Source organism: Gorilla gorilla, chromosome 9 (assembly GCF_029281585.2).
Source record: "Gorilla gorilla gorilla isolate KB3781 chromosome 9, NHGRI_mGorGor1-v2.1_pri, whole genome shotgun sequence".
NCBI classification, from domain to species: domain Eukaryota; kingdom Metazoa; phylum Chordata; class Mammalia; order Primates; family Hominidae; genus Gorilla; species Gorilla gorilla.
In genome coordinates, this window is record NC_073233.2 from 138,054,313 (window position 1) to 138,079,092 (window position 24,780).

Here is a 24,780-nt window from a genome sequence, read left to right on the forward strand (position 1 = left end):
GGGGGGGAAAGTCAGCTGCTGTTGTATCTATTAGGAGGGAAGTAGCACTTTTCTCCAAATCTCACCATGCTTTTAAGTTAGTTTTGTTTCCCCCATATCTCCTTAAGGTTTACAATTACTTCTGTCTTATAAGTTAGAAATATTTGGGAGAGAAGTAGGTATTTGTGTAGGAGAGCTCAGTGTAGACAGTCAGCACCTGAAGTTGAGGATGTTAAGGAGGTGGCTGAGCAAGAATACTGTATGCTGCTGGTGAGGCTCCCAGGAAACCATCCTAACCCTAAGGCCAGCATGGAAATCGCCAGTGATAGAAAATATGGGTCTGGACATATGCACAGGCAGGACTGCATGCCATCTCACTTTTCTGGTGGCAAGAAGTACCCTTTCTTGTCTTCTGTAATTAGGCTGGCTCTGCTCTTTGGTCAGTAATCTTCCTTTGGTCAAATACTGAAGTAGTGCTTGCACCAGTGGTGAATATCTATTAACATTGACCACCTTATCTGGCTTTGGTCATTATTAGAAAAAAATGCTCTTTTCCTGACTTTTTTCCACATTTGGGATTTCAGTATTTTTGGACCAGATCATGTTTCCCCATTGTAAATTAAAATTTATAAATCTTACAATAATATTATTACAATTTTTTTTGACAGAAAATGTATGTGTTCATAAGAGAAAGCATTGCTAAGTGATTTGATAAGGGTTTATTTTGGAGGGTAGAGATCGGAGTGTATTTGACCACGTTTACTCTGGAGTATGTTCTGATGTGGTCTGTGGGTTTCTTTTAGGCATGTCTGACTCAGGGAATGACCTTATATAGCTACGGCATGCTGCTCCCATGTGGGGTAGACCAGTTCCATGGCACTGAATATGTGTGCTGCCCTCAGACAAAGATTATTGGATCTGTGTCAAAAGAAGAGGAGGAGGAAGAGGAGGAGGAAGAGGAAGATGAAGAGGAAGAGGAAGATGAAGAGGAAGACTATGATGTTTATAAAAGGTAACTCTTCTACTTTGAACTGTGAAGTCGTTTTGCCTTTTTGTTAGCCCTTCTGTAAAGACGGCTGCTGGCTGCTAGTCCCTCACTTCTGGATAAACTGGGCATTCCTTTGTTCTGCTAGAGTTGATTAAGCTTGCATTTCATTCTAGCCATTGCCAATCACAGGAGTACCTGTGATTTTTGTTTACATCATTCTGGGCTGTTATTTTCTGCAGGTTACTATGATATTTTTTAAGAGTCCATGTCATTTGTTTAACATAATATCCCTGAATTTGGATTTGTCTTATATTGTTTTATCATGATTAGACTCAAGTGTTCACAAATACTTCCCGTTTGCTGATGTAGCTGGGCTCCAGGGCTTAGTGGCACGGTGAAATGTGTGTTGAGCTTATTTCCTGCCTCTGTTTTTGTGTTTCAGAATAGAGAAGGGACCCATTGTTGTGCTTTGCACATAGGAGCTGTTAACCTTCCTTTTTTCTATTTTGGCCTTCAGTGAATTTCCTACTGAAGCAGATCTGGAAGACTTCACAGAAGCAGCTGTGGATGAGGATGATGAGGATGAGGAAGAAGGGGAGGAAGTGGTGGAGGACCGAGATTACTACTATGACACCTTCAAAGGAGATGACTACAATGAGGAGAATCCTACTGAACCCGGCAGCGACGGCACCATGTCAGACAAGGAAATTACTCATGATGTCAAAGGTAACCCCACGTAGAGCCATGGCTTTGAAATCCATGTGGTAATTATTCACTTAGACTTTTGCATTGGGTCTGTCACAGGTAAGTCAGTCACAGAAGGAAAGGTGTGGTACCTCTGCACTGAAGGTGAGTTCAGCTCTCCAGTGCAGTGATGGTGCCGTCTTAACAAAGTGGGCAGGCAGGCACATCCAGGGAGAGATGTAGGATTGAATTAGAGAACGGGGACTAGAGAGTAAGAGAGACAACATAGTCTGCCCTTCAGCAGGATTCTTCCACATTCATCCTAAAATGTTCCCTCCCCAAGGGGAGCTCCCCTTTTCGATACCACTCAAGTTCTGGCCTCCTAGAATAGAAATGGTTTTCTCGGTTTTTCTTTTCCTGCTTGTCTTCTAATCTGTAGGCTGCCCTATTTGTCCAGATGTTTTAGTTGGGAGGGTGAAATTTATTGACCTGCTGGTAACAGATTGGGGCCTGCAGTTTTTTGTTTTTTTTTTCTCATCTTGCCAATTAAAACACGAAAAGGTTGCAGTAGTTCCAGAGCCATTAACATGCAGCCTCCTGCTGATTGTATATTTGAAACCAATTAAGATGTGAAGAATTATTTAGGACCCAAGTTGGGGGAAATTACTTAACCAGTTGAGAAGTTTATGATTTGCCTTAGAGAACATAAAAGTGGGAAACAGTTGTCCGTTCTAGGTGCTTGTCTTTACTACGGGTATCACCACTTAAAGCAGCCTTTCCACTCACACTGTCTCCTGAATAGACAAACTAGGCAGATACCTCCACTGAACAGATCAGAAATGTGAGGCTCTCACAGCTGTGAGACAAAGGAATTGCTCTACGTCAATCTAAACTCAGACCTAGACTCCAGAGGGTGCCAAAAAAATATTTATCCCAGTTCCTAAATGTCTCTACTCTGTGGGGAAGCAACTTGTCCTCAGCAAGGCTGGCCTGAGCTGGAGCTTTCGGCCAACCAGGGCCTCCAGGCTCCGTCCATTCTCAGGCCTCCCCCAGCCCATCCCCCGGCTTGCCGGCCTGTAGCATTTTGAAGCATTTGACGTCACTGCCTCTGTCCTGCTGACACTCTGACCATTTTCACACAGCTGTCTGCTCCCAGGAGGCGATGACGGGGCCCTGCCGGGCCGTGATGCCTCGTTGGTACTTCGACCTCTCCAAGGGAAAGTGCGTGCGCTTTATATATGGCGGCTGCGGCGGCAACAGGAACAATTTTGAGTCTGAGGATTATTGTATGGCTGTGTGTAAAGCGATGAGTAAGTCCTGCCTCGCGCTGGTCCTGTGCGGCAGCACCGTCCTGTCCGGCGTCCGTCTCCCTGCCGTCTTCGTGGCTGCATCTGTGTGGTGTCCCTGCCCACTCGGGTGTTTGCTGTCGGTCGTCTTCCCCTCATCTTTGTGCTTTCTAGATCTAGGCTTTGCTCTCCTGCCGGCAGTGGTAAGCTCAGTTCTCGTGTCCTGTGCTCACCGTGTGTCTGGTGGTGCTTGGTGGTGATGGTGCGTACCCGCCTTGGTATAGCGGGCAGCACAGCCAGGGGCTTGTTCTTTCTCGTCTGGCTTTGGAGTCTGCAGGTCCCCAGGCCACTGTAGTATTGGTGGGGAAGGCAGCTGTCCCCTGGGCTGGCTCTAGCTTAGAGGCACTGAACATTCCTGTCTTTGAACTGCCCTGTCACTGACCCCTGTGATGCATGCCAGCTCACGGGGCGCCTCCTCTCGAAAGGAGTGACAGTGAAGTACTTTGGGCAGTCTAGAATATTGAAATATCTTGCATAATGCACTCTAGAGAGAGCTAGCAGCCAAGTGGTAGTGACTCACTCTGTTTCTTCAATATTTTGCAACCAGGTCACACAGCTTTAGGAAGTGAGAGGATTTCAGTTGGTGTGTGCTTTGGTGTGACAGGAAGGTCAGTGGTTCAGTTGAGTTGGGTTTATGCTGGACGTTGGTAGAAAGAGTTTCTACCAAGAGTTTTCCCTTTTCTCCATGGCTACTCCTTTTTCTCGTTAAGACCTTCAGTCTCTCACCTTGCAGCACTAACCTACACATTAGGAAAATCCTCAGGCCAGACAGTTTTTCTTGGTTCCTACTCTGGAATTTGTTGAAGTAATAATTTGCTATGAAGAATTTGGCTATAGCTTCTGATGGTTTTTCATTCACATGCCTTCATGTTCCCTCTTCCTTCCTTCTACCAAAAGATCTTTCAAATCTTAATGTAATATGGCAGTGCCTTGAGTGCTTCCTTTCCAGCTCCAGGAAAGCTGTTTTTATTCGGTAACAGTTGAAAGGTGAAAGAAAAGGAGGCCTTAGGGAACCTTGGTGAATAAACTTTGCGTTTTCAGGAAAGATTTAGAAATAGAAATTATTGTGATACTTACTGCTTTGTAAAACTTGGATTGAAGCCTGAGGAGTCCCACTGAGTGTGGAGGTGGTGATCTCTACCCGAAGGGTCAGCTGGGTGGCGCTGTGAGACATGATGGAGCGGCAGGTCTGTAAAACTCCCGTTTGCTGTGGCTTGGATGCGATTTGCCTCGGAGAAGCTTTGTGTCCATGTTCTTGTGGGGCCTCTGCCTGGAGGGCTTTGCAGGTTGAGAAGCATCAAGTTCACTTCCGGTGGGAGCGTTTTTGTTCTTCTTTGAAGGGGCTGAGGCTGGCGGATGTGCCGGCTTCATGAGTGGGTGATTCCACAGGGACTGAGGGTGTCTTCAGAAAAAAGCATTTCAGCCTGCTGTCCTCTCCACTCTGGTCCCAGGGAGGGGGGAAGCAGCAGCCTGTGTTTGCTGTTACCTTTTTCCAGTCCAGCAATGTGAACCAAAGGCTCCGTCTCCAGCGCTCAGGCCTTTATAGCACAGGCATGTGTCACTGATCTGCATGATGGACTGCAGTGCTTGAAATTCTCCTCCACTGAACTTGCGAGTGTCTTGGGGAATGGCGTTTACTAAGTTATAGATTCTAATTTAGTTAATCTGAAAGTGGGATATTGACACCCTTTTAAAACTTATGTAGGGCTCATATTCTTCATGACTTTAGTTGTCGTTTTTAGGTCTGTTAAATAAAGGGGCAAATAAAAGATGCTTCCGACAGAAAAAAGTTGAACTGGCTGGCTAATTTGTAGCTGTATTCATCAATTATACGGTTGTTTTAATGTATTAAAATGATACAATTCTAGAAATCAGGTGAATTTGCTTCTGAATTAAAAATCAGTTGAACCTTGGCATTCACTCTCCACTTAGCTCTGAAATTGTGTCATAATCTATCAAGCAAATCCACACCAGCTTGGGAAATCTTGCATGAATTAGGCTAATAAGTGTTACCTTAGGTATGTCTTGAGAGGCTGACTGAGTAAACTTGTCATCTCAGTCCTTTCCCTTATCAGGCTAAATTCCATCGTGCAGAGGCTTGCTTGGGCCCCATAAGAGATTATGCCCATCCAGCAGTCGGGGGTGCTCCAGTGGGCCTGTGCTCTGGGGAACGCTTGGGAAGCCCTATTGGTCAGTGTCGTGGATCAAAAAGCCCTATCTTCATATCGGTGAAAGGTGTCCTTATCAAATAGAGCAATTCAGTTTTATCCTTGTTGGTTCTGTCACTGATGGTGGGGCTGAGAGTCCTTCACTGATACTGAAAACTCAAAATTATAGCTGGAGTGATGGGGACTTTCTACCCAGCGTATATGCAAAGAACATTCACTTGAGCCTGTTTTCTGTTGTGAATTTTTTTTTTTTTTTTTTTTTTTTGAGACTGGAGTCTTGCTCTGTGGCCCAGGCTGGAGTGCAGTGGCGCGATCTCGGCTCACTGCAAGCTCCGCCTCCCGGGTTCCCGCCATTCTCCTGCCTCAGCTGGGACTACAGGCGCCTGCCACCACGCCCGGCTAATTTTTTGTATTTTTAGTAGAGACGGGGTTTCACCGTGTTACCCAGGATGGTCTTGATCTGACCTCGTGATCCGCCCGCCGCGGCCTCCCAAAGTGCTGGGATTACAGGCGTGAGCCACCGCGCCCGGCCTCTGTTGTAAATTAAGACTCAAAGATAGCCAGAAGAGCAGAGGTACCTGAGTAATAAATTTCTTTAAAAATAAGGAATTGCATAAAAGTGCCTCTACAGGGTCTGATTCCTGCCCTTGTCTCTGTTCAGATGCTCAGTTATGAGCAATAAGGTAGCTATTGTTTAGGTTTCCAGGGTTCAAGCACTGAAGGGAAGGTATAGAAGAAACCACCTCTTTTTCAGCCCTGAGGTCTTAAGTAGATGCCTCACTGGTGCTGAAGCTGCCAATAAATTGCTGTATTAGCGTGGGCTGACATGGTTGATGAATATTGTGTAAGGAAGATTGCCCACTATAATCTAACCAAGTGAAGTCTTGGCACATAGCAGCACCCTGCACTTAGAGAATGCCACAAAACAAATTGAGTCCATCCTGCAGGTCCTGAGCTGGGTTTTCTTCCTAGAGCACAGTGCACCTGATCCCAAAGAGAACTCCCTCTGTAATTTTGTTTCAGTTCCTCCAACTCCTCTGCCAACCAATGATGTTGATGTGTATTTCGAGACCTCTGCAGATGATAATGAGCATGCTCGCTTCCAGAAGGCTAAGGAGCAGCTGGAGATTCGGCACCGCAACCGAATGGACAGGGTAAACCTTGACAATTCTTTCATCTTCATGGTACTTGGCTTTGGGTAGCATGGTTCTCATAGCTGAAGAAAAGTAATAGCTTCTCCCTAGATTGTCATGCTGATGTATAAGGACTGGTGAGTCAGGAGAGAGTTATCAGTGGAGCTGCCTTCTGGGTGGACTTCTTCACCACCTGCATCCAGATAATATATAATATAATTACCCTCTGAGCACTTCCTATACCATTATCTGCCCCCTTTTTTTTTTTTTTTTGCAATTAACTTGCTTTAAAATTTCTTTATTTTAAAGAAGGAAACTTTGTATCACTGTTATCAATAAAAAGCTAGTACCATTTGCCGTGAGAAGAAAGTGACCAACCATACAAATATATTAGATGAAAGCAAACATGTACTAATACATGCTAGCTAGATACTGCTGTCTCTGGAAGGTTCTGAGTCTCAGAGATGTTTCTTTTCCTTTAAAAGGGTTGTAAGAGAGCAGCAGGAACACCAAAGTGCAACTTTTCTTCTGGATTTACTCAGGATTGAAGAGAATTGAAAAGGGAATGCCTTGCTAGGCCTAAGCTCCACCCCAAATCCCACACAGTCCCATGTTGGGCTTACAGTTTGCAAAATGCTTATTGTTTTATCCACATCAGCTCTGAAAAGTAGGTATTAACCTCAATTTTTTTGGTGAGGAGACTAAGGCACAGAGACTTTTAAATAACTTACTCAAGGTTATGTAACAAAGAGGTCATGGAATTGAGGCTCCATCTGGGGATAGTTGAGGCCTGGAACCTTCTGAGGCAGTAACAACGCTAAGCTCCTAAGGGATTGTGTGATTGGTCTCCTTTTGCAGTTTCCTTTGAATTTTAGCATCTGACAGTGTTTTTAGCAAATATAGGAGTTGTTTCGGGGTATTAATCACTGCTGACGGCGTTTTTGACCTTTGTTCTAGGTAAAGAAGGAATGGGAAGAGGCAGAGCTTCAAGCTAAGAACCTCCCCAAAGCAGAGAGGCAGACTCTGATTCAGGTAAGATGCCTTCTCCGGGGACATAGCTTTCAGCCTGACCATTGGAAAATACGGTCAGAGCCCCATTCCCAACGAAATTAGAATTGGATACCACCTCCTTTTAGGTGAGGGCTTACAAGGAAGTTGTAACTGGCCTATTTTTCTTTTTCACCTCAAGTATTGCTCACCTATGGTAGAAGGAAACCAAACCCCCACCAGAGCACACCTAATTCATGCCAGAAGGTAACCTTAGCTCAGCTGCCTTTCGTTAATTCTGCTTTCCTGGCAAAAGTCCTCTGCCATTTTCAGTCTTAGACTGTGACTTGTTTTTCAGCAGTACTGAATTTTTTTTAAGACTAATTGAAAGTCAGAGGATAGAAAATAAAGATCTCTGATACAATTCATCTCTAACTTTGTAGACTATAACTAAAATCATAGCAGCAAACTGCATTCCCCTTCAGTAGAAGAGTGTTGCTAGGAATAGGGATAGCAATTTCCAGGACTGATTTGAATTTTACAAAACTGATTTTGTAAATTTTAAATCATTTTATGTTTAGCTGAAATGCCTTTCCTCCTAATGTAACACTTTAATAAAGTGTTAAAAATAATCTTAAAATGCTTTTTTATTGATCACTTAGAAAATCTAACAGTTTTAATTCCTACAGAAGTCAGTGCATCTTGTTCAGGGAAATTTAGTTCAGCAGGCTTAAACTGTACCTGTAAACCTGGCTGGATACCTCACGGATAACTTGCCCTTCATGACTTTATTGATAGTATGGCAAAAACCACAATTACTTTTGCACTAACCTAATGACAGGAATACTTCCACAGAACTTACCACATAACTCCCGTTGGTCAGTGGTCTCAGAGTTTGGAAGTTGGTGCCTTGCTGCAATGTGGGAAGGACAGTGTTCTTTTTTTATAGTGCATATTGAGAAACCAGGCCTTGGGCTTGCAGGCACTAGCACTTGTAGTTACACGGATACTAAGGAGGCCCTCTGACACTGAGGTTTAACTTGCTCTCTTTAAAGAAGGAAGTAATTCTCGTGATAGAAGTAGAATGAAGGTAGGATGAAGTAGACTTTGGATCTTACCCTTGCTCCACTCTCCGAATCTGTTACTGTCTCGCATGGGCACTGACAGGAGAAGCACTGGGGTCTTAGGGTGCTTGCTTAGGCTTCCTCCGGGTACCACAAATCATGTGTGGTTCCTGCTGTCTTGGTTTAGCACTTCCAAGCCATGGTTAAAGCTTTAGAGAAGGAAGCAGCCAGTGAGAAGCAGCAGCTGGTGGAGACCCACCTGGCCCGAGTGGAAGCTATGCTGAATGACCGCCGTCGGATGGCTCTGGAGAACTACCTGGCTGCCTTGCAGTCTGACCCGCCACGGGTGAGTCCTGCCCCTAGCACTGCCTGCCCTGACGTGGTATATGTAGGGGACCAATGTATGACACTCAGGTCAGTAAAAGTGACATTTGTATGACAAGTTCTGGCAAAGCTGAAGCTAAGGAAAGATGATGAGGGAGGAAAAGGCATTACATTCTAATATCTGTGTATATAAGCTAAGCATGACATCGCTTTATGCCTGCATATACCACCTGTGATGTGAAAGTGTTTTACGCTAGAAAAGTATAACCTCGAGAAATTGATTGGTAATTATCCAGTTATTGAACTTCCTTTCAAAGAATGAAAACATGCTTTTCATGAAGACTTTTGAACAAGTTACATTATAAATAAGATTGTGAAGAAAGGGGTAAAGTAGTTTCTTCTGAAACTCTTGTGTGAGTGGTCTCAAATGATTTTGTCCCTTAACACTAACCTGCCTTGCTTTGGGGGATGGAAAGTATTAGGAGGATATTTGTGTCCTTAAGTAAGCCGGTTAAAGTCTTCTCTCTTTGGGTGACACAGGAGACTACCTAGCTTATAATTCAGGTGTCAGAGGCTGAGCCAGGAAAAAGGACAGATCAGAAGAGAACGGGAGTGGGCAGGAGATTCTGGAAAATACTGTATGTTAAGGAGCCAGTATAACTTTGGAACTTAGTTTTGCTATTTTACCTAGACAGTTTTTTTGTTACTTGGTAAGCTAAAAAAGCCTTCCAGTTACAGCTTTCATTCTTGTGCCTAGCTGAGCTTTACATTCTTAAGTGAACTTTTTAAGCTTCTGTTTTCCTGCCTATTTTCAATTCTCTAGTCTCTGGATATTAAAACAACTGTTCTCTCTTGCAGCCTCATCGCATTCTCCAGGCCTTACGGCGTTATGTCCGTGCTGAGAACAAAGATCGCTTACATACCATCCGTCATTACCAGCATGTGTTGGCTGTTGACCCAGAAAAGGCGGCCCAGATGAAATCCCAGGTACAGTAGATGTAGTAGAAATTGCTGCCGTGAGGGCATTTCCAGTGGGGAACGTAATGCCTTGACTGATGGTTGACCAGCACTGCTAGTTGCATTTGCTACTAGTCCTTAGAAAATGAGTTTTGATTTCCGAAGACATTCGGTACGTGAACTGGTTTTTGCAAGGTCACTGTTTTTAAAACATCTTTTTTAATACTTTTTTATATTAACTACTTTATACTTAAACAATTTCTGAATTTTTTATATCATTTATTTCTGATTTAGGGTATTGCCAGAACCAATATTCAAGATCCTTTTCTAGGTATATTTACCAAGCAGATCTTAAAAATTGGTCTCTTGTTTTGTGCAGTATAGTTTTTGTTTAGACAGACACTTTTACATTCCTAGGTTTTGTCCAGCTTTACTTTCATCTATAGAGGTTTGTTTCTGGTTCCTATTTCTAATATTGGTGTTGTTCATATATTAACTTGAGCTTTACTTTTTTGTATTCATAAAAATGAGCTTGCCTACAAGACTGCTAGCTTCCGTTTAAACCAGGAAGTCTCCTGGCTCAGCCTTAGTTTTCCTAGAGGGCCTTATAGTAGCAACGCTGATCTTACTTGATTTCCTCTCATATTGTAAATACAGTGCTGTGCTGATTGTGAGCGTCAGGGTACATGGGCTCACTTACTGCACGGGTGCTGGCCTGTCAGCCCAGAAACCCTCCTTCCCCACAGCTGCTATGAGTGCGAAGATGAAAAGGTTATGTGCCTAAAGGCCTAAAGGCCTTTGGAGTATTGGAGCTGAGCTGCTCCATTTGTGGAGCCGGGGTCTGTCTCAGTGCCAGACTCCACACTGGCATTCAGTGCTGCCAGCTTGACTCCCTTGAGTGCCCTTGAGTAGCTCACACGCTAGTGTAGAGATAATAACTGTAAAGGTGAAGAGCAGGTGTTTTTTTGTCTGTCTGTTTGAGATGGAGTCCCACTCTGTCACTCAGGCTGGGTTGCAGTGGCACCATCTCAGCTCACTGCAACCTCTGCCTCCCAGGTTCAAATGATTCTCTTGCTTCAGCCTCCCAAGTAGCTGGGATTACAGGCGCCCACCACAATGCCTGGTTAAGTTTTGTAGTTTTAGTAGAGACGGGGTTTCACCATATTGGCCAGGCTGGTCTTGGGCTCCTGGCCTCAGGTAATCCGCCCACCTCTGCCTCCCAAAGTTCTAGGATTACAGGTGTGAGCCACCACCCCCAGCCTAGAGCAGGTGTTCTTAGATATACAGAGTTCACTTCAGAAGCTGGTTGTTTTGGGGAATAAAAGAACTCAGGTTTCTAAAGAGTGGGAAGAACGTGGGAAGGGGCTGGGTTGGAGACCCTAAGAGGCATCTGGTGTGGGCCTGGAGCTCAGGGCTTTGCTTCACACTGGATGTAGCAGAAGAGGAGAAAGTCCAAGAGGCCTGGATGGAAAACGCATGCATCTTGACAGGGCCTAGGCTCTTGGGGTCTACTTGATTTTTTGAAAAGACTTAATCACTTTCCAAACTTTCTGGTTTAAAATTAAATTATCGTGTTGTATTCTAGCCAGTTTTGTGTGAGAGTAGAAGGGAAGGGGAGATTTTGATCAGTATATTAAATTAATAGAGAATTACTGCAAGTGAGATCAAGCTTCCACACCAAGTAATGTAGGAAGTAGAACGCTCCCATTTAAACACCTTTGGGGAGAAAACCCAGCTCTCCTGTCTGCTACTTACTACCTGCTCTTAGCTTTAATTCTGGCAAAGCTTACCTTCTGCCTTGTTCCTTATTCTGTTATCTAAACACCAGAAAAATTTGCAGATATTCAGCCTGTTGTAACTTGTGCCATATCTGCTTGTCTGGATATGAGTGAGATGGCGCTTTTACCCCTGTACTATATAGCCAATGGTTTGCTGTAGAGACACTAATTTGCAGTCTCCCGCTCTGTGGTTCTTGTCCTCTGTGAGTGTATGAACCTTCCTGTCTGACACAGCTCCCGGTTCCTCTGGGAGGTGTAGCAGGACAACACTTGTTGAACCCGTGGGTGTTGCATTTTGGCTTCATTTGCATTTTTTCTTCAAGGCACTCACTCTTGTGCTTTCCTTGATTGACAGAATGGCAAATATAAAATTAAATTGCTTTCATCCTTGCTTTGAAAGGTCAGAGAGATGTCAGTCTACAATAAAAGCATCTTTCCATTTAGCTTTTTTTTTCATTTTGATCCTTCATGTTAATGGCTTCAGGCCCACACAATTAATCCACTGGTTTCCGGCACCCTCTTTAGGAAAAACTTGGTAATTGCAAGTCTAACCAGGCAGGGATGACTTTGCTTGAAAAGCTTGTGGGAGCTACAGCAACACACCTCGCCATGTCATTGGGGTGGATGCTAGCCCAAGTCACCTTTCACTTCCATCCTGAAAAGCTGTAAAAATAGTGACCACTTCTAATGGCCTTTTTTTTTTTTTTATAATGAATAACCTTAGAACTTTTGCATTCAGAAAAGGCAGTAAGCTATGGTAGATGAGTCTTCCTTTATCACCCCCCTTAAAATCAGGTTTATTTATACCTCAGCATGAGTTTTTAAAAAAATAGCAATTTAGTTAAATAGGAATAAACTAATTCTTTATTTACCACAATAATCATTTAAGCAATTGCTTCACTAAGCAAAATCCATAATGGTTCCCTCTGTCGCCAAGTCTGCTTTTCAGCCAGTAATTTCAGTCTTTTTTAATCCCATCTAATCTGACCAGTAGTAGAAATCAACTGACTCTTCTTTCACTCAGCAAAACCTTACTGAACATTCAGCATTGTACAAATTAGAGTTCTTTTTTTTTTTTAGCTCGATATAATTAGTATTAAGTGCCTCGTATGAAAATCCAGTAGCTAGTGGCCATTTTTAAATAAATTGTCTCTTAACTTGGAGCACTTTCCAGATAAATTCTCACGTCAGCTGGGGGAATTATACAGTCTTTTTTTTTTTTTTTTTTTTTAAAGACAGGATCTTGCTCTGTTGCCTAGGTTGGAGTGCAGTAGCACAGTCATAGCGCACTGTAGCCTAAACCTCCTGGGCTCCAGTGATCCTCCAGCCTTAGCCTCCCAGGTAGCCGTGAGTGCAGGCACACAGTGGCTAATTTTTGTATTTTTGGTAGAGACAGGGTTTCATCATGTTGGCCAGGCTGGTCTCAAACTCCTTCGCTCAAGTGATCCTGCTGTCTCACCCTCCCAAAGTGCTGGGATTACAGGTGTGAGCCACCACGCCCAGGCTGAACACGTTCTTATACTTCAGCAGTCAGTAAATATGGCGTGAGGATTAATACATTTCCCCTGACCAGTTGCTTTGCTAGACTCTGTAGAGAATATACTTTGTAAAGTGGTTTTTCCAGAAGTTGTGTCGCTGTTCCAGCTGCAAGTTCCCTCCTGGCCTAGTTGTTTTCAGTCACAACACCTCTCCACCATAACTCTGCTTCCAGGTGATGACACATCTCCACGTGATTGAAGAAAGAAGGAACCAAAGCCTCTCTCTGCTCTACAAAGTACCTTATGTAGCCCAAGAAATTCAAGAGGAAATTGGTGGGTACCAGCTGTTTGTGTCAAGGTCATATGGGACTTCTTGCAGAGGCTCAGGAGTGAAAGCTGGGCAAGAGTAGAGAGAGATGAGCAAGCAAGGCCGGTGAAGTGGGGCATTAGCACACCCTGGCTTCAGAAGCCTGGAGTCCACTGGAGCTTTCATGGCAAGGTGAAGGAGGAACCAAGGACAGGTGCACTGGCTGTGAGCCATGGAGCCTCGGGCTTCACTGACCTTCACTCTGTTAGCGGAAGAATATCTGGGGTGTGAAATTGCAAGAGACTACGAGATTTCCTGTTCCCGTTTTCCTCCTTCGTTCTGATTATTTCAAGCACCCGATTTTATATAAATTCTCACCTCCTCCTCTCCCAGTCTTTATCTTCTTCATTTATTCAACAAGTTTTATTACGGCTGCTGCGTGCATGTCACAGAGTAAAATGGTCCACGAGCAGATGGTACCTGCTGGAATTGATGTGTTGATAAGAGAAAAACAGATAGTAAAACAAGAAGATAAGTGTCAGCTGGTGATAGGTGCTGTGCAGTGTGAAAACTTGAGCGGAGTGCTAGAGAGTGGCCAGTCGGGGTGGCTGCCTCTGGGGACGGTGGCCTGAGATCCGAATGGTAAGATCACAGCGGGAGAGCATGTTGGTAGCAAGGGAGCGGCAGCTACAAAGGCCCCAGGTGGAAGTCAGGCGTCACATTTGAGTAGATCAGTGTGGCTACAACATAGCAAAGGGGATGTGGCCAAAGTATGCAGGGACCAGATCAGGAAGAAATTTCAGCAAAATCAAGGAGTTTGGATTTTATTCTAGGATAATGGGAAGGCGTTAGAGGATTTTCAGCTAGGGAAAGACTAGATCTGGATTATGAATTTTTAAAAGCTCACTTGGCTGCTGTGTGTAGTCGATTAAAATTAGAAACCAGCCAGGAAGTGATTTTAGAAATCCAGGAGAGAGCTGTTGGGAGTATGCACTGAAGGGGTGACGGGGTAGGAGAAGGAGCGCCCCAGGGACAGCTGGGGATGGTCTGTAGGATGTGTTCTGGTGGGAGTGTGTGGGGCTGCGCCCAGGGCTGCGTGTGGGGTTGGGGGAGCGGCATCAAGAACTGCACTTAGGGTTCCACTGGGAGCAGCTCGGGGATGGTGGTACCATGGCCGACTGAGGTGGAGAAGGAAATCCAGAGCTCTCTTGATACATGTTAAGATAGAAATTTCTGTTGGATGTTATGTGGAGATGTAGGATTTAGGTGAGGCAGAGGTCAGGCAGTAGGTCCAGGATTCGGACCTGGGAGTCATGGTATGTGGTCAGTATTTAAAACTGGCGTCGGGGAGAAGTAGGTCAGAGGGTATGAAGTGGTAGTTGTAGTTACGTGGGGTGGATACGTCTAGAGATGGGATGGACAGCGTGAGGACTGTAGTTAGTAATATTGTACTATATACTAAAAATTTGCCGAGAGTAGATTTGGGGCATTCTTATTTTTTAAAAAAAGTAATTCTGGAAGGTGATGTGTGTGTTTGCTTGACTATGGAAATCATTTCATGGTGTATATGTATATCAAAGCATTATATTGTAGACCTTAAATATGTACAATTTTTTAAACCCCCAAAATCTGTGGAGTTGTGGATACCACTTAACTGGAGTGTGGAGGTGGAGGCAGGGGTGCCTGGGACGGTGCCCTGGGGTCCCTGGTGCTGGGGCTCTGTGGTGCCACAGAATCAAGGAAGGTGTTTCAGGCAGGAACTGGGAGCCACAGTGGGGTCTTGGAGCTCTAGAGCATCCTGTGCCTGGACACCAGGCCCTTCTGAAGCCTGCTTTCTGTCCCCTGCCCTGTCTTCATCAGATGAGCTCCTTCAGGAGCAGCGTGCAGATATGGACCAGTTCACTGCCTCCATCTCAGAGACCCCTGTGGACGTCCGGGTGAGCTCTGAGGAGAGTGAGGAGATCCCACCGTTCCACCCCTTCCACCCTTTCCCAGCCTTACCTGAGAACGAAGGTGTGTATGGGCGACGGTGCCACTTCTGGGCAGCAGGGGGAGGACAAAATGAGAGAATTGAAGTCAGTTTTTCGAAAACCAAATTGAGTTGGGAGATGGTGTTCCTGCGAGAGTCAGGGGAAGGGAGACTGGATTCATTGAGCGCCTACTGTGTGCAAGGACCCTGCTAGATGCTTTCAAATCATTGGTGTCAATGTCACCATGAAGTTAAGACTAATTCTCCCATTTCAAGATGGGTGGCTTCAAACCCCCACTTCTTTCAACTTGTGCACTTCCTTACATGTGGGAGGCACTTGGCAGTTGAAACAGCGCCTTCCTGTTATGGTGTTACCTTTGCCCAGCCGTCTTGGGAGGCACGTGCTGGAGAGGCTGAGGAGGTGACAGGGCTGGCGTGGGTCATATCTCTGACATGAGGTGGGGATAAGAAGCTGTTCCTCTGGGTCCTAGGCAGACGTTCTTTCCTCTATTCCCCTGCTGGTTCTCAGTGTCTAAAAGGATCTCTAAAAGCTGTGAGCCTGCTCCAGAAATAAACAAGTTGCTGAGACCAGTGCCCTGAGAGCCGTCCCCCTCATCAGTTCTGTTTGTTGCTGTTGCTGCTGACAGGGTAATGATAAGAATGGCCCACAGCTATGCCGTAGTCCTTGTTATATGCCAGCTTTAGCTAAGCATCTCAGCGGATGCTCTCCATCCTCACAGTAACCCTCGCAGGTGGGTAGTCGAGTGTCCCCATGTGGGGATTCTGAGGTATAAAGAGATTAAGTAACTTGCCCAAGGTCATGTAGTTTGTAAGTGGAGAGTCAGGGGTCGAATCCAAGCCGATCTGGTCCTGCAGTCACAGACCTGACTGGATATAGCACTTGGAACAGAGGCCTCAGGAAGGCATCAAATTTAGGGGTGGGGGGATGGAGGTACATCCAGCTTAGCCTTCAGAGCTTAATGGAAATGCCTTCTAAACCAGTGATCCCAGAGCAGTTGACTCTCCAGAAATAAAACAGGATCTGAGGAAGTGGCAGATAGATGAAAAGGCACCATGCCATCCGCACATCTCCGTGGGGTTTTTGGGTGGTAGATGAAGAGGCACTATGCTATCCCCAAATCTCTGTGGGTTTGTTGGGTGGCCATGCTTGGACAACTTCTTATGTGCTTGTTGGGGGTCGGGGCAGCTTGGATATACCCGAACTAGGACCTTATCTCCCTGTCAGCAAACCACAACCAACACTAACTTCAATTTTCACTTTTTTCTAAGAAAAATAATTATGTGGGCTAAGCTAAATAGTGCAGGCATCTCCCAGTTTCCCTAAAAAGGCACAAGACAGACCTACTTTTTTCTCTCTTATCAAGGATACCCTCCAGTGATTTGCTGTGGCTCATACTGCTGGTTTGTTTATGGGATATTTCAGGCATGGTGTTTTTAAGGAGGAATACTTTTTGTTCACATTATAGAGAAATTCTAAGATAGAAATTTTAAAAGAAGGCATTTTCTTTTTTAATCTCCTTTTGTGCTATTTTATTTTGTTTTTTATTGTTTTCCTTTCTGCTAGACACTCAGCCGGAGTTGTACCACCCAATGAAAAAAGGTTGGTTTGTCCAAGATGTTCCCTTTAAGACCTTCATTCCTCTCCACTCCCCAGTGTGTCCGAAGCTTCATGTTCTGTTTCATGCCATCACCTGGCTTTCCCCACCTCATTCCTTCTGACACGGCTGTGAGTGGGGTCAGAGCAGCCCCACCTCTATGCTGCTAACAAGCTGACCTGACTCCAGCACTCAGAGGCCAGTTTCCATGGCGTTGGTTACCACGTGGTCATGCTAAGCTTTCCCTCTGGGATGTCAGAGAATGCACAGCAACCAAAATAGATTTCATGACCCTTTTAATCTGGGTAGATTTTTAGAAGTATATCCAACTTAGGTTGGTTGTGAACTGCTGTCTCCGTATAAATATGCCTTATTTACAGTCAGGTGGAGAGTCGTTCTCTTTTCCCTCTTTTTCTCTGCAATTCCCATTTACATTTTTTCCTTTTGGCTCTCCTCGCCCTTTGTCTGTGCCAGTTGTCTCATGTCCCCTGAGTTGTGTATTCCTCAGAACATCGGAAGCCAATGGATCAAACAGCTGGAGACAACCCAGCTCACTGTACTGAGTCTCCAGTTTTCAAAAACAGTTAACGTTCCGTAAAGCACTATGTGGAATGCTTTGCATTCTTGATCTTAGTCCACTGAACGTCCCTGTAGGATGAGTAGTGTTTTTAGCTCTATTTTCTAGATTAGACAATTGAAGAAGTTTCTGAGATGACATGACTTGCTCTAAGAAGTGGAGGAACCAGGATTTGAACCCAGTTCTCTGTTCCCCAAGCTCATGTGATTTCATTACCTGAGTTGTCGGTGTCACGGGATCCCCCAGGTGGGTGGGTGGCCCAGTCATTGTGAATCATTTCAACATTTCTTGTTCATGATGTGTTGTATGAGCCCGCCCTTGGCTTCGGCAGACTTCCTATCGATGGGCCAAATGGTGTTGCCCGGCTAAGAAGGTGGTGTTCTGGTTTACGCCACAGGTTATTCTCAGAACACAAAAGTGTGATTTCAGTCTTCTGAAAATGACTTCGTGTAGATGCTTTATTTTATTCTACTTGGATATGCCTGTTCTTGGGGATGACTGTGCCGACATTCCTTTCAACAGCACAACTGAGATGTTTATAGAGAAAGATGAGTTTTCTAGAAGTTTAACTGGCTTTTGCTTTTGTACTGAACTGTTATGAGTTGGGACAATTTAAACATTAACTTTGGTGTCTTGAAGTCACTTGTTTATGTTAAGAAACATGGGGGCTATACCACCAAAAATCTATTATAACAGTCTGGACTGGCGGTAGGTCTTTTTTTTTTTTTTTTTTGAGAGAGGGTCTTGCTGTCGCCCAGGCTGGAGTGCAGTGGTGCAGTCTTGGCTCACTGCAGCCTCCTCCTCTGGGGCTCAAGCAGTCCTCCTACCTCAGCCTCCCAAGTAGGTGGGACCACAGGTGCATGCCACCACCCTCGGCTAAATTTTTTTTTTTTTTTTTTTTTTTTTAACGTAGAGACAGGGTTTTGCCATGTTGCCCAGGCTGATCTCGAACTCCTGGACTCAAGTGATCCTCCCACCTTGGCCTCCCAAAATGCTGGGATTATAGGCATGAGCCACTGTGTCCAGTGACAGTAGGCCTTTAGTTTGCTCAGTGCCACATTGCTTTTTGAATAATTCCTGCCTGTGTGACCTTTAAAATTCTGGGAGAGAGAAACATATATATGGAAGGAGCTCAGAATTACAGTTGATTGGGCTTGGTCATAAGCATCCTTGCTGAGGCAATACCCTTCCAGATCCCTCTTTCTCAAATAGTTGGAGTGCAGTATTGCTATTTCATGGGCACTTTGAGACAAAAGCTAGCTCTGATTTAACTAGAATCTAGTCGTGCAAGTCTTTAAAGTTGAAGCTTTAGAAAAATTGCATCATTTTTGGCTGCATTGCATTAGCTAGCCTGCATGTTCAGCAGCTGTGGAAGCTGTTACAAGTTGCTATGTGTTAAGAACAAGTCTAGTTGTGAGGCAGAAGCTCTGCTGTGGTTGTGCCTTGTGCCATTACCTGCCTTTGACAAGCCCAGGGACAGCAGTGCTTTGCGTGTCCTCATGTTGAAGTCTCACTTGCAGGTAGTTAACCTTAGAATGCCAAATACGCTGTCAGGTTGGTCCAGTTATAAAAGGCTCATATCACAGACGTTTATATTGAACTGTATGTTATTATGAATAAGGAATTCTTATGATAGCTAGAAATCACATGCTTTGGAACTAAAAATAGAGGACTTCCTCTCACGTTCCCTCCCTGGGCCTGTGCTGCGTCGTCGTGCTGCGTATTTGGATACTACCCTTCGGAGCGCCACACTCGAGTGATGTTGCTCAGGCAGTGTCTGACCTTGGCAAGAGAAGAGTTGCTATTCTTGCTGCTCCGTTTAGAGAAAGGTGCCTTCCATGCTGATATTAGAATGCTTCCTATAGGTGGAATGCACGCTTCCTGTTTATCTTCTAATAGCCACTTAGGATATGAGCATCTAGGATCTCGGCACAGAGGGATTCAGCGTGGTGGGAGATGCGGGAAGAAATCCGTAATGACAAACTGTTGTCATTATTGGAACCTCCCCAGGACCAACTGAAACTTGAAGGGAAAATAAGAGTTTAGGTTGGGGAGGGTATTTGAGGCAGAGTGAATTCCCTGTGGGCTAACCTACTATGTCCAAGGCAAACGTGCAGGTTATTGTGAGGATGGGTGCTGTGGCAGCCGGGTGTGGGTAGTAGGTGCTCAGTAATTTCTCCTATAATGGTGTGTATTTCCCATGCTAGGATGCCCCTCGGCTCCGCTTCTATGTGTCTTACAATAAACATTTTCTCTGAAGGCTTGCATTTCATTTTCCCAAGTTGGAGACAAGTAAGCACTCCCTCCTCCATTATACCCATTGGTCTCTGCAAATGCCTGTCTCATTCATCTTTAGAGAGCACAGGGCACCCTCAGACTTGTGAACATGGTGGCAGATGAGTCGCGTGGGGAGGTGCGTGTTGAGGGGCTCACTGGCCCTCAGGAGGGAGTTTGCTGCTTCTGTGCAATGGGTGTGAGATGGGCCATCCTTGGGAACTCAGCCGTGATCTCTCTCCACACAGGATCTGGAGTGGGAGAGCAGGATGGGGGACTGATCGGTGCCGAAGAGAAAGTGATTAACAGTAAGAATAAAGTGGATGAAAACATGGTGAGCCTGTTCTTTCTTCTGCCCAACACGCTTTACTTTTGAGACTCATTAGAGCGAGTGACCTGATGTCAGATGCTTCCAGGTGCACGTCTCTGTGTTCGTTTTCCGCACAGTAGAAGGTTGGAGGGCTCCAACGGCTCCCACAGACTGGCTGTGGTGTTTAGCATCTGGGTATGAAAAGGATTAAAAAGCCCTTTTCAGCAGTAGCTCATGTCTTGCTATAGAGTAGGAAAATATATTTACAGCTAAAGATGTGAATAACCTGTTAGAGGCCGTTTTCAAGTGAGTAGAGAGTTAATAACTTGGATTAGAGTTGGGTTTTGTTCTTACACTGCCTTAGGTTTATACCCCCTTTTATTCACCTAGTATTTTCTGTCATTTATAGTTCTGGATTATCTTCAACTGAGTTTGATATTTCAATGTGGCTTTTTTTTTTTTTAAATGGAGTCTCGCTTTGTCACCGAGGCTGGAGTGCAATGGCACAATCTCTGCTCACTGCAAGCTCTGCCTCCCGGGTTCACGCCATTCTCCTGCCTCAGCCTCCCAAGTAGCTGGGACTATAGGCGTCCGCCACCACGCCTGGCTAATTTTTTGTATTTTCAGTAGAGACGGGGTTTCACCGTGTTAGCCAGGATAGTTTTGATCTCCTGACCTTGTGATCCACCTGCCTCAGCCTCCCAAAGTGCTGGGATTACAGGCGTGAGCCACCGCGCCTGGTGTAAACGGGGCTTTTTGGCAGTCTGTTCTGAGATACATCTCCACAACGGTTACTTGAAGGAAAATGCGTACGGGACCAGCTGCCATAATATAGTCTTCCCTCCATACCTGCCCCTTCATTAGGGGTTTGGGGAGTGGATTTGGAAGGCTGTGACAGAACTGGTTGGTTAATGGGGGTCCCACAGGTACCTGCTTCCTTCCATCAAGCAGCAGGTAGCCGAGGAAGGAGGCAGTAAATACCAAACTCCCCGTTCACCCAGTTGCTCGCTGCCGACATTCTCATGACTGTTTCAGGTCATTGACGAGACTCTGGATGTTAAGGAAATGATTTTCAATGCCGAGAGAGTTGGCGGCCTCGAGGAAGAGCGGGTACGTGTTTAGCTCCAGAACCTAAGGTTTCCTGCCAATCTTAGGTATTTCTCCTCTGGACCTTCTCAGTTCAAGTAGAAAACGGGAGAGATGCCTGAGTTATTAAGGGTCCCTCATCCCCAGCTTCCCATACTTTTGGATAAGAAAGCTAAAATTAAAATCTCCATGGAGATTGGGAAGAGTGGGCGTTCTCCACATGTGGGTGGTTCCCTGCAAAGCAGGATCTTGGTGCTACTTTGGGTTTTAGGGGCTCGACCTTCCAGGGGCGTGGCCCTCAGTGAGTTACTTGCCTCACGGCTGCCGGATGATCACTGGGACTTTTTTCCACGTCTGCTTTATTACGTAGGAATCCGTGGGCCCACTGCGGGAGGACTTCAGTCTGAGTAGCAGTGCTCTCATTGGCCTGCTGGTCATCGCAGTGGCCATTGCCACAGTCATCGTCATCAGCCTGGTGATGCTGAGGAAGAGGCAGTATGGCACCATCAGCCACGGGATCGTGGAGGTGAGGAGCTGGGCTGCTGAGGGCCTGCTCTGCACTGTGGGCTGGGTTGGGGGTGGGAACCTGTGGAATTAATAGGCATCTTCACTCCTCGAGTACTGGACATGCTGCTGTTACCAGTTCAGTTACTCACTGGATTCCTAGGTCGTGTTTTTGGAAATCAGCCGCTGCCACAAGGGGCTGTTGCCAACTTTGAACATTAGTTTGGGCCTTGGCTGTGAATGTCAGAAAGTCATGTGAACATTTTATGCTACAGAGGGTGAAAACTCTTTTCTCAGATTATTTCCTTAGTGTTCCTTTTTCCAGGTTTTTTTTTTTTAATGGGGGGAAGGAGCAACAGGAAATTTAGAAAGTGCTGAAGCAGACTGTTTTCTGTTCTGTCTTCTGCTGGTTACTGAACTTGTCTTGCCACTCACTCCTTAGTGAACAGTGGGAATGTCCAGAGTCCCTTGATCCCCAAATATAAATACAGTAAGGACCTTAATGAGCCCTGGGAAATTAGTGCAGATGCTGGTCTTAGTTATTTGTGTTTTTTTGTTTGTTTTGGTTTTTTGGTTTTTTGGAGACAGTCTCGCTCTGTCGCCCAGGCTGGAGTGCAGTGGCGCGATCTCAGCGCACTGCAGCCTCTGTCTCCCGGGTTCAGGTGATTCTTGTGCCTCAGCCTCCCACCTAGCTGAGACTACAGGTGTGTGCCACCACGCCCAGCTAGTCTTTGTATTTTTATTAGAGATAGGATTTCCCCATATTGACCAGGGTGGTCTCAAATCCTGACTTCAAGTGATCCACCCGCCTCAGCCTCCCAAAGTGCTGGGATCACAAGCATGAGCTACTGCACCTGGCCAGTTACTTGGTTTTATCTCCTGCTGGAGACTGGCCTAGCTGTAGAATTTCAGAGCTGAAAAAGACCAGAGATCCCCTGGTCCCACTGTCTGCTTGCTAGCCTACTGCTGAGTGGCTTGCCTTGGCTGGCCCAGGTAGTAAGCAGTGGCGCCGAGCCTTGCTTGTCACCATGGTGCTAGGAAATCCAGTTGACTGTCATCTTCCGTGAGGGCTAAGCTTTCAGGGCTCTCGTTTCGAAAGCATTGCCTCTTTGATCCCCTTATTTTCTTTCTCCTGTGTTTCACCACCGGTTCTCATTTGGCCTGTCCGGTGGGAATGGGCTGCTGGCTGCATTTGGTCCTCAGGGGATTGTGCAGCAAATGGCTCAGGTCTCCCAGCACCTGTGCAGGTCTCTTCCCAGACACCACAATGACCCTCAGGTTTTGTTCTTCCAGGTTGATCCAATGCTCACCCCAGAAGAGCGTCACCTGAACAAGATGCAGAACCATGGCTATGAGAACCCCACCTACAAATACCTGGAGCAGATGCAGATTTAGGTGGCAGGGAGCGCGGCAGCCCTGGCGGAGGGATGCTGGTGGGCCGGAAGATCCCACGATTCCGATCGACTGCCAAGCAGCAGCCGCTGCCAGGGGCTGCGTCTGACATCCTGACCTCCTGGACTGTAGGACTATATAAAGTACTACTGTAGAACTGCAATTTCCATTCTTTTAAATGGGTGAAAAATGGTAATATAACAATATATGATATATAAACCTTAAATGAAGAAAATGATCTATTGCAGATATTTGATGTAGTTTTCTTTTTTAAATTAATCAGAAACCCCACTTCCATTGTATTGTCTGACACATGCTCTCAATATATAATAAATGGGAAATGTCGATTTTCAATAATAGACTTATATGCAGGCTGTCGTTCCGGTTATGTTGTGTAAGTCAACTCTTCAGGCTCATTCACTGTCCTGGCTTTTATTTAAAGAAAAAAAAGGCAGTATTCCCTTTTTAAATGAGCTTTCAGGAAGTTGCTGAGAAATGGGGTGGAATAGGGAACTGTAATGGGCACTGAAGCCCGTGAGGAGACCCTCGCAAAATGATGTGAAAGGACCAGTTTCTTGAAGTCCAGTGTTTCCAAGGCTGGATACCTGTGTGTCTCCATAAAAGTCCTGTCACCAAGGACGTTAAAGGCATTTTATTCCAGCGTCTTCTAGAGAGCTTAGTGTATACAGATGAGGGTGTCCGCTGCTGCTTTCCTTCGGAATCCAGTGCTTCCACAGAGATTAGCCTGTAGCTTATATTTGACATTCTTCACTGTCTGTTGTTTACCTACCGTAGCTTTTTACCGTTCACTTCCCCTTCCAACTATGTCCAGATGTGCAGGCTCCTCCTCTCTGGACTTTCTCCAAAGGCACTGACCCTCGGCCTCTACTTTGTCCCCTCACCTCCACCCCCTCCTGTCACCGGCCTTGTGACGTTCACTCAGAGAAGACCACACCAAGGAGGCGGCCGCTGGCCCAGGAGAGAACACGGGGAGGTTTGTTTGTGTGAAAGGAAAGTAGTCCAGGCTGTCCCTGAAACTGAGTCTGTGGACACTGTGGAAAGCTTTGAACAATTGTGTTTTCGTCACATGAGTCTTTGTAATGCTTGTACAGTTGATGTTGATGCTCACAGCTTCTGCTTTTTCTTTCTTTTTATTTTAAATCTGAAGGTTCTGGTAACCTGTGGTGTATTTTTATTTTCCTGTGACTGTTTTTGTTTTGTTTTTTTCCTTTTTCCTCCCCTTTGACCCTATTCATGTCTCTACCCACTATGCACAGATTAAACTTCACCTACAAACTCCTTAATATGATCTGTGGAGAATGTACACAGTTGAAACACATCAATAAATACTTTAACTTCCACCGAGACTGCTCGTTTCACTGACTGCGGCATTGATCTGCGTGATGGTCCTACCCCCTGCCTCCAGGAGGGTGATAACTTCGTTCCACGAAGGACCCCAGCTGCACCTCACAGGCAGAAATACGTCTGCTCAAGCTGTGACTCGAGGCTTCCAGCGCCGTTTCGCATTTAGAAAGCAAAGTAAGAGGGAACGTCTGCACAGAGCATTTGTCTGGCAAGATTTAGGCTACTGATATTTATTAATATGAGACTTCTTAATGCTACTGGAAACAATGAGTAGGGCTTGTGGCTGAATTTTCAGAGAAATACTTGGAGCTTCCATTTGCTTAAATAACCTGACACTGGGAGGCCCTGTCACCTCACTGATGGGGGTGTTTGGTTTGTTGCCTTGGCAACTGCTTAGAGGGCTTTCTGCCTGGGCCCAGTTTTATCTACTGAGCTAAGATTTTTTTAATGCCCAGCTACAGGGAAGAGGGTCAATTCAGGGGTAAATCTCAGTC

At 45.5% G+C, this 24,780-nt stretch overlaps 1 protein-coding gene across 4 annotated transcripts in view; it reads left to right on the forward strand.

Moving 5' to 3' along the window:
* Nucleotides 1–24,282, forward strand: part of APLP2 (amyloid beta precursor like protein 2) — a 72,922-nt gene extending 48,640 nt beyond the window's left edge. The window contains exons 5-18 of one of the 4 annotated variants that reach the window (XM_004052442.5): nucleotides 783–991; nucleotides 1,485–1,693; nucleotides 2,794–2,961; nucleotides 6,189–6,319; nucleotides 7,256–7,330; nucleotides 8,537–8,695; nucleotides 9,532–9,660; nucleotides 13,120–13,219; nucleotides 15,054–15,206; nucleotides 16,748–16,783; nucleotides 19,878–19,963; nucleotides 20,975–21,049; nucleotides 21,396–21,551; nucleotides 22,823–24,282. In XM_004052442.5, the coding sequence (XP_004052490.1) occupies nucleotides 783–991; nucleotides 1,485–1,693; nucleotides 2,794–2,961; nucleotides 6,189–6,319; nucleotides 7,256–7,330; nucleotides 8,537–8,695; nucleotides 9,532–9,660; nucleotides 13,120–13,219; nucleotides 15,054–15,206; nucleotides 16,748–16,783; nucleotides 19,878–19,963; nucleotides 20,975–21,049; nucleotides 21,396–21,551; nucleotides 22,823–22,924 (1,788 nt within the window). In that variant the 3' untranslated portion in view covers nucleotides 22,925–24,282. The remainder of the gene's footprint in view (nucleotides 1–782; nucleotides 992–1,484; nucleotides 1,694–2,793; nucleotides 2,962–6,188; nucleotides 6,320–7,255; nucleotides 7,331–8,536; nucleotides 8,696–9,531; nucleotides 9,661–13,119; nucleotides 13,220–15,053; nucleotides 15,207–16,747; nucleotides 16,784–19,877; nucleotides 19,964–20,974; nucleotides 21,050–21,395; nucleotides 21,552–22,822) is intronic. The other 3 variants (XM_004052440.5, XM_019035917.4, XM_004052441.5) reach the window with 3 other exon arrangements.
* Nucleotides 24,283–24,780: the final 498 nt, after the last annotated feature.